This window comes from Ochotona princeps, chromosome 13 (assembly GCF_030435755.1).
Source record: "Ochotona princeps isolate mOchPri1 chromosome 13, mOchPri1.hap1, whole genome shotgun sequence".
In the NCBI taxonomy this organism is placed as follows: domain Eukaryota; kingdom Metazoa; phylum Chordata; class Mammalia; order Lagomorpha; family Ochotonidae; genus Ochotona; species Ochotona princeps.
Genome location: NC_080844.1, coordinates 45,208,973 through 45,221,315, shown reverse-complemented (window position 1 = coordinate 45,221,315; position 12,343 = coordinate 45,208,973). Strand labels below are relative to the sequence as shown.

At 44.0% G+C, this 12,343-nt stretch overlaps 1 protein-coding gene across 1 annotated transcript in view; it reads right to left on the bottom strand.

Annotated features, from left to right (window-relative positions):
- The window catches only part of ABCC2 (ATP binding cassette subfamily C member 2), a 64,038-nt gene that overhangs the window by 27,776 nt on the left and 23,919 nt on the right, over positions 1-12,343 (bottom strand). Inside the window, exons 11-16 of the mRNA XM_058671602.1 lie at positions 11,014-11,268; positions 9,741-9,806; positions 6,851-6,988; positions 6,202-6,348; positions 2,710-2,794; positions 1,968-2,034 (exon numbers count right to left, since the gene is read on the bottom strand). Coding sequence (XP_058527585.1) covers positions 1,968-2,034; positions 2,710-2,794; positions 6,202-6,348; positions 6,851-6,988; positions 9,741-9,806; positions 11,014-11,268 — 758 coding nt within the window. The remainder of the gene's footprint in view (positions 1-1,967; positions 2,035-2,709; positions 2,795-6,201; positions 6,349-6,850; positions 6,989-9,740; positions 9,807-11,013; positions 11,269-12,343) is intronic.

Here is a 12,343-nt window from a genome sequence, read left to right as displayed (position 1 = left end):
CCCAATTCATTTACAGTCTATTTGAGATAGATACGGTCTACCGCCATACCACCCTGATCAGATCTCGTCTGATCTCGGAAGCTAAGCAGGGTCGGGCCTGGTTAGTACTTGGATGAGATAGATACGGATTTCAAGGAACTGAACATTCTCCTGGGACCAACATGTCACCTTTAAACAAAAAACTAGTGGGAACCTGGAGACCCAGCTTGGTTCAATGCCCCAACTCTATTACTGCTGGGCTGTTTGATCTTGCAGGGTAACCTCAACTTAATGGGGTTTGAGAAGTCCATTACTCCCCAAAGTTAGTTACTCAAATTGAAAGCAGATGCCTTGAAGATATGACTATGTGTGGTTGGCAAGGAGTCCATACTGGGTTAGATAACCAGGAACAATGTGCCAACCTTGTTACTTAATTTTCTAGAAATTAGGAACATGTTCTTCATCTGAGCCTGCTCATTAAGCCAAACTTTCTCCAGCCTTAGAGTAGTATAGGGAGAATGTGTGTGGAGTTTCCTCCTTTTTTTTTTTTTAAAAAAAAGGATTTATTTATTTTTATTGGAAAGACAAATATGCAGAGAGGAGACAGAAAGCTCTTACGTCTGCTGGTCCACTCCCCAAGTGGCCATAATGGCTGGAGCTAAGCCGATCTAAAGCCAGGAGCCAGGAACCTCTTCTGGGTCTCCCACATGGGTGCAGTGTCCCAAGGCCTTGGACCATCCTCTATTGTTTTCCCAGGCCACAAGCAGGGAACTGGACAGGAAGTGGAGCAGCCAGGACACGAACTGGCACCAGTATGGGATTCTGGCAGATGCAAGGCAAGGATTCAGCTATGAGGCTACTATGCCAGCCTTGCAGTTTCCTTTTTGCCAAGGGAAACTTTAGGGTTTGGAGTATTCAGAGTAGAGGTATTCTGTCCTGACTTATCATGGGACTAGCTCTGGAATTCAGGTTGAAAGGTATATGGGAATACGAGAGAAGGGTGGAAAGCCATGTAAATAGCATGGAAATAAGCAGTGTTCAGTTGTGGAGAAAGAAAGACAAGCTTGCTTAGCTTTCTGGTATATTCTGTGTGTGCTGGATTCAGTGGGGTATGTTATTACACATAGACCTTAAGAGACACACTATGTACAACAGCATGGCATAGGGTATGACTTGGCTTACGATACTCTACCTGCTTGAAGAAAAGGGGGCCTACAGGGTAGTGTATGGAAAAGGGTTATTTTTATGTCACAATCCATATATAAACTCCCATTGTCCAGTCTAGGGAGAGAAGCTAGATTCAATGTTTCTGATCATTTAAGTGATTTAAGTGAATGAACTTAAATTGAGTTCAGGTCCTTTTGTGTATCCTCTAATGCACCCAGGGGCCATATGCTAACCCTGCACTGCTTCCACCCACAATTAGAAGAACGAATGTCTCCATGGGTTCTCGGGGGCACATTCATAGTCCCACACGAGAGTACAGCAAATGCAGCTATAGTGAAAAAGGCTCGGACTTTTGCTCTCAGCTCATTCCTCTGAGCATTTAGACTGCACTACTGAGCTGAACTCATAGTCACAGTTTGTTTCCCATGTGCTTATTATTCCCATTGGAGAATAGGACAGGTAAGGAGAATGTTGCAGAACAGTAGGATGGGGGCAGGTGTTACGGCATAGTGGGTTAAGTCACTGATTAAGATACTTTCACTCCTTAACAAGTGCCTGAGTCCTGGTTCCCCCATTTCCAAACCAGCTTCTTGCTAATACCCCTTTGAAGGCAAAAGAGGATCACCCAGATATTGGGGTTCCTGCAATCCATGTGAGAGACCTAGAGGGAACTCCTGATTCCTGGCTTCAGCCTGGCCCAGTTGTTGGCCTTTGTGGAGGTGAACCAGCAGATGGAAAAGCTTTGTGGGTCTCTCCTTTTTTGTCACTCTGCCTTTCAAGTATTTTTAAAATAACATCAGGGTGGAAAGGAGGCAACTTACTTTCTGATTGTGGGTTCCAAATCCTGGTCCCAGGTAAACGAGGCATCAGAAAACCGCACAGCTTTGTCTGTTGAGGGCAAAACAAAAACAAAAACAAAAAACCCTCTTTTAGTTTGATGTAGGTCTTCATGTGTCTGTCCTTCCTCATCCCTCATCATCTTTGTTTTCACCATTACTCTTAATAGTGCCTCTGTTAAGTGCCGGCTAGCAGGAGACAAACAGAAGTTCCCAGGATGAGCTCAGAAACGGTAGGAAGCCCTCTTTGATTCAGGAGTCTCAAACCTGCTGCTAATCCAGATTCCTGAGTCAGTTACTCTAGGAACATTCCTCAACCCTTCGTTTCATCCCCTAGGATGAACTCCATTTTCATCAATGCTCCACTGCTCTCTCTGACTGTAACTGCTCTCCAGGCTTTTATACCTTTGGAACTCATGTAGTATTTCCCTCCAGGCTTGCTTTCTAAACCCACAGGCTTGCCTGCATCATAATTTCAGCTTCTGGGCTCCTTCACAGGATTTCCGGCCTCCTCTTAGAACTGGCCCAGCTTTGCCTGGTAATTTAGCTAAACAATCTGCTCTAAGTGAAAATATAATTTAAGTAAAAGCGGGATGCTGATTAACCAAACAGATTCAAGGGAATAATTCCACATTCCTCCCTTCTTAACATCAGTTTTCTGCTAAGGCCTTGTATTTCAACATTCTGGTGCCAGCACTGGGTATGAGCAACTTGTAAATTTGTTTACCAAAATTGCTGTCACGTTGAATGGCAGAAGTGTCCAAGTCATCCCCACTCAAGTACTTCTCTATCCGCTCTACAGAAACGCTGGCCTGGAGAAGAACACAAAGGATCTTAGGAATAAAACACTGAGTAACAATCATACAGGGAGCGGATTTTGACTTTGTCATTAGCCCAATATTTGCCATTTGTCACAGCTGGAACATCTGACCCCCACCACAGACTCAGCCACCCCATGGCTCTGTTAGCCATACCACATACAGAAAGATAAGACACCTTATTTCAGCTCTTCAGAAAACTCAAGGAGCTTAAATCTGATGTGATCTCTCTTCTGTCTATGGTACCAATTCCAGAAACAATGTCCTACCATCTTCAAAAACAAAATGCTAACTCTTGCTGGTTCTGTTAATTGCATCAGTAACTCAGTTAATCAATAGCATTACAAACATAGCACAAGGAAGATGGGCAAAAGTGTTAGCTCCCTGCATTCCTTGTTCTACAGGATAATACTGAACCCAAAGGGCAGAGCACAATGGAATCAATGTGAGTAGCTAAGCAGTTTATGCTCTTTTTTAACGGGTCCCTACCTTGGCAGCTCATCTAGTATCTGAAGTGATCTACTACTATGACTCTGGAGGAACCGACCATGGTGTTGTGATGACGCTGCCCACTTGTACAAGTCAAATCTTACATTTCAGCTGACCTAAGTGTTGGCAGTAAATTCTGTGGGGTCCCTGGAGGATGAGAATTTGGAAGGATTTCTGGGAGCTTCTAGAGCTGCTACAAGTACATTTCTCACTTGTCGCAGGTCTAGTTTGCAGGTGGCTGCCATGAGATGACTCCTCGTTTGCCACAAAGGCTCTGATGCAGTATTAGCTTTCTGCCAGTCTGCTCTTTAGGATAACACCTGCAGGCTACAAAATTGCTTAGCTGCTGCAGGTGAAGGCTAAGAAACAAGCTGCAATTTCACCTGACCTCTTGGGTCCAGTATTATCCTGTGGAGCAAGGAATGCAGGGAGCTGACACCTTTGCCAATCTTTCTAATAAGCTGTACCTTAACAATTTTTTTTTACTGGTAGAATCTGTCAGTTTCTCTTCATTTCCTCCAAGACAGAGAAATCTTCTTCTAATGCTCAATATTTCGTGTGGCCACTAACCAGCCCACCTCTAGGAGAATGCAGGTCAGGGCACTACACATGTCAGTGGGCCCCTATAAACTACTTCCTGGAGTTTAGTTCTTGGCCTATCCCAGTAACTGTGCTCAATTTTCAGAACCCAAAGATCCCCTCTGGTCCATTCAAGTCCTTCTGAACTCCAAACTCATTTTCTGATAGCTCAAGACTCCCAAATTTCATTTGGTTTTACCACCACATGGGTTTAAACAAATAGAGTATTCTCTTCTTTATTTATTTGACCCACACAGGTGTCTGTAACCAGCCTGCAAGGCTGCCTTGGGGGAGGGGCACTCGTGGCAGACCTCCAGGACCCTCTGCTTGGAGGCTTTTCTAACCAGTGCAGGCTAGGAACTTCCATAGACAAGTCCACGACGTATGTATTTAAGTAAAGGACTGACTCTTGATTGGTTTGGAGGGGAAAACAAGAGTGAGAGAAGTCACTCTTCTGATAGCAGAATCCGTGGGGGAAATGTAGACTCACCCCTGTGGAACTGCAATCTCTGCCGGCTCGCCCAAGAACTAGGATGGGATCAGGCCTTGCTGGGGAGCTAAGGGGGCACGCCAGCTGGGTTGGGGTTCCCACTGGTGAAGACAAGAGTAGGATTGAGGGCAGCAGGCTTGGCTGGACATGCCTATACCCTGCACTAGCATGGGTGTACACTCAGACTGTGGAGTGTCAGATTGGGCTAGACTCCAGCCCCTACTGGTACTCCTGAGTGCCAGGTTGGGTGTAGAACAGGCCAGGCTAGGTCTTTACTCCCGCTGAACTATGTGAATGCTGTGTCTGGTCACAGACCAGTTAGTGCTGGGCTGCAACACCCAACCACAAGAACCAGATTGGGTGTGGCTGGTTGAGCAAGGCCACTGTTCTTACCAGGGCACAGGTGGACAAAGCCAACCTGGGCCAATGACCCACTGGTGTGAGCGAGAACTGCCACTGAGAAGAGACTTTATGGAGGAGCTTGGGAAACTCCTTCATTGGGACGCAGACCCTGCAGATGAGTACAAGCAGTAACACAAGAAGCAGCCCAGACGACGCCAGGTTATCGTACCCGATGGCATACAGGTGGGTCAGGTCTGGGGACAGACCAGTCTGGGTGAGCACATAACACCCACTGGAAGACCTGAAAACCAGGGCAGGGAGCAGAAGGAACCAGATCCAGCCGCAACACCAGCCAGTTCACATTGGACTGGACAGCAATCAGACTGGGCTGGGATAGGCTGCCGCACCCACCAGTAGGAGTTGGAACAGGGGACATAATAGATTAGGCCAGCCTGCACAATAAGATTGTGGACACTGAGGTGAGGCCAGTCACTTCAGCCTGGGCCCAGTTGGAGCTGCGTTCCTGAGTTCCAGGGACAAGGGATCTGACAGGGCTCGGGTTGCCTGGTCCGGGTCCTAGGGCCCTCCTTCTAGGTGGGTGTCGGGTGTGTGAGCCCCAGGAGTGGGGGATCTGGTGGGGGTTTGGTCACCTGGCCAGGGTCCTGGGGCCTGCCTACTAGGTGAGTGCCGGGTTCGTAAGCCCCAGAGGAGGGGGACCTGGCCATGCTTGAGATGCCTGGCCTAGGTACTTGGACTCGCCTGCAAGAACATGTCCTACTTAATGAAAAGGTAGAGCAGTGGACATAGGCCATGTTGTAAAAGGAGAATATGGCAGCTCATTTGGTGCTGTAGCAGAACAGAACTAACTGGACAACTATCCCAAACAGTGACAGCAAAAAATCTTTGTGAATGGAGCCAATGTATATTGGGAAGGTGACATTATCCTCAGATCAGTGAAATCGGCAGCATTTCAGAACTATCCAAACTACTTGGACAGAACCCTTGAGAACACATTGAGACTCTGGGTTGATATGAGATGATGGTTCCTCATTCCTGCGTACTGAGACATGTGGAAAGTCATGAGTCTGTGTTTCTCGCCTTCCCCAAGAAACAACAAGAAGAAATAGCCAATTTGGAAGCTATGAGTTCACCAAATTTTCCATAAACCTTGATCCTTCCCACCCTGATCAACCATGTAATCATTACAAAAAATAAAATTTATAAAAACTAAAATAAATAAAAATAATCATAATAATCTCATTAGATGCTTTCACAAGAATGTCACCCTATAAGGTAGAGGTATGCTTATCCTCATGGTACAGTCAGATAAACGTGGTCAAAGAGCTCATGAGTTTCTAAGATCAAACCATCGATCTCCAGAGACCAAACAGATATGCCTAACTGAAAGTTCCTCAGCAGAAGTTAATGTGGGCTATGGCAGGCTGTCACTCTGGGTTCTAAGGCGGGTAAGATGCAGTCAGCAGTGAGAATCCCTACCTACCTGCAGCAAAGCGGAGATCACATTGGGAAGCATGCTCATCGGAAAACGCAGGATATTGAAGAGGGTGATGGAGGTGAAGGCCTTTTGTGCATCCAAAATATTGTTGCTGTCCACCAGGACATAAACAGAAAATGTTGTCACAGACACCTGGAGAGAGATAGCATGAGTAATTTAACTCTGCAAGCTTGCTATGTTTCAAGAATACAGTATATCAGAGTTGAAGGAGGCTTAGCAATTGCTCCAAGTCCCTAATGTGAGAAAACTGGGCCCAGGAGAGGAGAAAACATCTTGCACAAAGACAATTAGGAACTTCTAGGCCTGGAACCATGTTTTACTCCATGTTCTTTCCACTATAGACCCATACCTCCTCCCCCAAGGAGACCAGAAGTCTTCCTGGGTAAATTATTTTTGCTGAACATCCTAAACATTTGTCCTAGGCCACCAAGCAACCTAACAGTACACGAAAGTGAAACTACATCTCAAAGAAGCAAGGTAAGTGCAACAGTATGGAGAGTTGATGGGGGGGGGGGGCTGTGTAGATCCTTGGATTTTAACAACAGGTCTAGAGGTACTGGGTATTAAGAACAGACCTTCCTTAGGAGGCTGACCTAGACCCCAAACCTACCAGTTCACTGACTCTGCTACTCACCAGGACTGGAGATAAGTATAGGAGGAACATGATCACAGACTGCAGGTAAGCAAAGGCTCGCAGGTTCTTCAGTTCTTTATTCCGAAGGTTATGGACCTGGTCTTTGAATGAAGGCTCCCAGGCAAAATATTTCAAGATCTATTATGTTAGAAAAGAGGGTAGTTCATATATTTTCCCTCAGGTGCATCTGATTCACCCATGTTTTAGAATACACTTCCCCAAATTGGGGGAAGGATAGAAATATAAATTATAAAATGTGATTCTAGAGAAGTAGCTTGTACTTAATGACAATTTAGTACACACAAAGCATTTTACATGTAATCTTACATGATCCTTGTAACAACGTCAGGTTGCCCAATGTGCCTAGGACTAAGAGGCTACTTAGGACACAGGTCTTTCAGTGCTAAAACACAAAAAATTCTGGGCAAATCCTGTTCACTCTACTTTTATCTAATTACTGCCTTCATTTAAGCAAAAAGAAAACAAGCTGAGACTGTCTAAAATATCTAGAATCACTAAGCCAACAAGTGGGAGAGCTGAGATTTGAATAAAATCAAGTATATTTTCATTTTGCCACATAGGAAAAAAGCAGCACCATGTGGAGAAACACCAAGGAGCTAAAAGGTACTTTTGTTTCATTTTCAAAAAGTGTAGACTAACGTTAAGATGCATTAAGTCTGAATTGGTATGTTGGCTTAACCAGCTAATCCTCCACCTCCAAGTGCCAGCATCTCACATGGGCACTGGTTCATGTCCCAGCTGCTCTACTTCCCATCCAGTTCTCTGCTCATGGCCTGGGAAAACAATAAAGGATGGCCCAAAGCTTTGTGACCCTGCACCCATGTGGGAAACCCGGAAGAAGCTCCTAGGTCCTGGGTTGGGATTGGCTCAGCTCTTGTCATTGCAACCATTAGGAGAGTAAACCATGGATGGAAGATCTTTCTGTCTCTCCTTCTCTCTGTATATCTGCCTTTTCCAACAAAAAGATAAATATTAAGATGCATTTTAAGATACATATTACATATGTAATAATAATTTAACTATTACATATGTAATAGTGACTTTTGAAAGGGGAAATGCATTCTTTTGAAAGTTGGTGAACAGAGAAAAAGGAGCATGCATTCATTTTCTGTATCTTGTACAAACTCCACCCAATAGTTACGAGCCGGTCAATGAAAGAGAATTCTTCCTTATAGAATTCTAGTGATAGGAGAATTATAATAACACTTTTTAAAAAACCTTACCTTTATGCAACTCCTAATCAAATAATAAACATCGGTAATGATAATACCTTTTTTTTTCTTTACTTCACTTGATCATAATATGTTTATCATAGTGGTTTTCAATCTTGCATTTTAAAAGGGAGTTTTTTTTTTAATTTTTTTTTAAAGATTTTATTATTATTATTGGAAAGCCGGATATACAGAGAGGAGGAGAGACAGAGAGGAAGATCTTCCATCCGATGTTTCACTCCCCAAGTGAGCTGCAATAGGCCGATGCACGCCGATCTGAAGAAGGGAACCAGGAACCTCCTCCGGGTCTCCCACACGGGTGCAGGGTCCCAAAGCCTTGGGCCGTCCTCAACTGCTTTCCCAGGCCACAGGCAGGGAGCTGGATGGGAAGTGGAGCTGCCGGGATTAGAACCAGCGCCCATATGGGATCCCGGGGCTTTCAAGGCGAGGACTTTAGCCGCTAGGCCACGCCGCCGGGCCCAAGGGAGTTTTTTAAAAACACTGATGCCCAGATCTCACGGAGGGTTGAATTGAAACGATTTGAGAGGTGTAGGTTTAGCCCACTGGTTAAAATGGTGCTTAAAACATCTGCATCCCATAAAAGAGTACCTGGGTTCAGCTCCTGACTCCAGCTCATATTTTCAGAAAAGACTTCTCACCGACTGGTTCACTCCCAAATGCCTGCCAAAGCCAGGAAATGAACCCAAGTTTTCTGATGTGTGGGATGTATTCTTACCATTACTAAATGCCTACCCTATGCAATAAGAATGAAACGAGTGGTGTCTAGTACAACCCAGGCTCAAGAGGTTTAATAAACTTCCCAGGTGATGCCAACATGCTGCCAGGGACACAAATCAGGAAACTTTACAAGGGAAAAACCAAATTGACCACACCTGGGCCTACTGAACAGCCATCGTTACTGCTATTTGGAAGCACACAACACCACTTCAAAGTCACATTGTTTCCCAGCAAAATAATCAATCTAAATCTATCAAGCCTCTAGCTCTATTTATTTCCTACCTTCTTTAATATGACAAAAAATTAGACTGTTATAAATTAAAAGTACTCAGCACCACATGGAAATAGTCTTAGAATTCTTATTCAAACCAGCCAATAGTTGAAGGACAAAAAACACTTAACACTTGGGAAATTTGGTGGTATGAAAGAATGATTGAATGATTTAGTTTTTTGGGTGGGTTGGAGAATGATAGCATTGCAGCTATATTAAAATGAAATAATAGGATTTTTGACATTTGTATGAAAATAATCTAGCAGGCATTAGGTAAGGAGTAGGTATATAGATAAAAACTAGTTAGGTTGTGCTATAAATGCTGGGGTTGTGTGATATAGTTCCACAGGCGTTCATAGGCGTTCATTATATTATTCCCTCTACTTTTGTGTATACTTTAAATTTTCTTCAGATAAAGGTAAAAACAAAACCAGCAAATCATTTAAGGTGAATAAATAGAGATCAAATTTCAAAAGAGGGTCCAGAAGGGCTAGTAGGAGATAGAACAGGAAATTCATTGATAGATGAATCAGGTGTCTTGTGACACACTACAGGCTCAGCAGAAAGTATTGACAACCTCAACTGGGAACTGTTAAGAAATCCACTGCTGTCATTGCACGCAGAAGGTCTGCTCTGCTCAGCTTCTTACCTTGATTCCACTTAGAATCTCATTCATGATCCGTAAACGTTTGTCTTTAAATTTCATATTTTTGAACTGTGAGGAAAGAGCAAAACAAGAACATAGTACAATTACATAGGAGAAGATCTAGATCTGCTGCAGACATTAGGCCCTGGTATCTGTGATTATGTTGTAGTAAAAACTCAGTATTCTCTGTTGGGATTCAACACTCCACTTGCCTCTGCGCACACTGCTGCCACACTCATCCTCTACCTAAGCTTTGATCATGCCAAACATGTTTCTGTTACACAGCCTTTGGCTAACCCTCCCCTCTTCCCAAGCTGCTCTTCCTCTGCCCTTCCCATGGCTTGTCTTGCAGCCTCTGTCATTCAGAGCTCAGCTGAAATGTTTCCACCTCACAGATGTGTTTCTTCACCTCTTAATTGGAAAAACAAACAAAAAACCAACCCACCTGCTACCACCTCTCATTGTTTAATTCTCTTACACGACTTAATATGATCTAGTACTTTGCTTCTTCATGCATTGCCTTTCTTTCCACCCCTAGGTAGAAGGTATGACCCATGAAAACAAGTAGTCTTATCTCACTTAATGCTGAGCTCCCAGAAAAGCAAAGATGTGCAGTGAGTATTTTAGAAAATAATTATTAGGGGCTTGGCGGCGTGGCCTGGTAGCTAAGGTCCTTGCCTTGATCCCATATGGCTGCTGGTTCTAATCCCGGCAGCTCCACTTCCTCTCTATCTCTCCTCCTCTCAGTATATCTGACTTTGTAATAAAAATAAAGTAAATATTAAAAAAAAAAGAAAATAATTATTAGCAATCCAAACAATGTAAAGCAAATGCATAGATCACATACATCATCCAGTCTACCTATCCAACCTTTGACTCTTGGCAGAGATAACCTCTGTCATCTTGGAACCATCCTATTTGGTAGTAGGACTTGATAAAGTTAGGCTGAACATTGGGATCCCTGTGGACTGCTCTGTGTGCTTGGTTTGTGCTGCTGTGACGGAGCAGCAGAGCCAAAAGCCATTGCTCTAAGGGCAGGGTGGAAGAACTGTAGGCAGGGTCTTTAAAACAGCTTCCTTTACTAGTCAGGCTTGCCCCTCTGACATGAAGGAACAGAGAATATACGAATCCCAAGAGTGGGCTAAAGATGAAAAGGGAAGCCCCAGAAAGCCAAGTACAGTTGGCATGGTGTAAAGCCTTGTGTCAGTTTTGCCTTGCCCAACAATAACTAGAGAATGTAAAACAATTAAGATTTTAAATGTGACTGTTACTTTACCTGAATATTCCTATTCTTGGTGGCCAATACCGCATTAATTGGGATAAAGAGTATCATTATTCCAACACCTGCTAAGATTGAAGGTCCCAACTCTACCCATAGGAAGTAGATGGATAAGACAATCTGTAGAACAGTTGACCACAACAAATGAATGAAGCTGGTTACATCCATGAGCTTCTGGGCATCCACAGACATCAGGGTCACGGTTTCTCCAACAGTGTATTGCCTCCTGGCCAAGTTGGATATGGTCAGTGCCTAGGATAAAGATAGGAATCAGGACCCACAGGGGAGCTCAAGGACACCGGGGAATGCAACTAGAAGCTCAGGATAGGAGAACACAGTATAGGGTTGGCCTTCACATGGACACAACTTTTCTAAGGAACTATGACTTCTTGCCTGCAATTTTTAAAAATATTCATTTATTTTACTTGTAAATCAGAGTTACAGTGACAGAGAGATGGTGAGAGACAAAAATATCTTTTTTAAAAAATATATTTATTTTTATTGGAAAGTCAGATTTTACAGAGAGGAAAGAAAGAGAGAAAGATATTTCATCCACTGGTTCACTCGCCAAGTGGCTACAACGGCCAGAGTTAAGCCCATCTAAAGCTAGGATGCCAGGATCCAGGAGCTTCTTCGGGTCTCCCATGCAGGTGCAGGGTCCAAAGGCCTTGGCTGTCCTCGACTGCTTTCCCAGGCAGCTGGCAGGGAGCTGGATGGAAAGTGGAGCCGCCAGGATATGAACCAGTGTCCATAAGGAATACCAGTGGTTGCAAGGCAAGGACTTTAGCCATACTGCGCAGGGCCCAAGAGTTAATTTTCATCTGTTGGTTTACTCCCCAAATGACTGAAATAGCCAGAGCTGGGTTTGTCCAAAGCCAGGATCCAGGAGCTTCTTCTGAGTCATGAATGTGCAGGGGCCCAAGGCCTTGGGACTTCCTGCACTGCTTTCCCAGGCCATCAGCAGGAAGCTGGATCAGAAGTGGAGCAACCAGACATGAACCAGTTCCCATATAGAATGCCAATACCACAGGCAGAGGAGTAGTTTGCTATGCCATTACACCAGCTGGCTCCTTGCCTCCAAATCTTACAGTGTTTTCTCATTCTTGACCATTCTTTCATCCTATTGTCTCACTTCAATTCCATCCATCCACATACTTATTTACACAGAAAATTTCTATTAATTTTTTGGTATTAACTTAGATTTAACTTCTTGTGAGAAGATACCTTCCCTGTGTATTTCATAACACTCACTGCTTACCTCTATCATTACATTTATCACAATGAACTATGATTGTGTTTTGCTATTTCTCTACCATATGGAAACTCT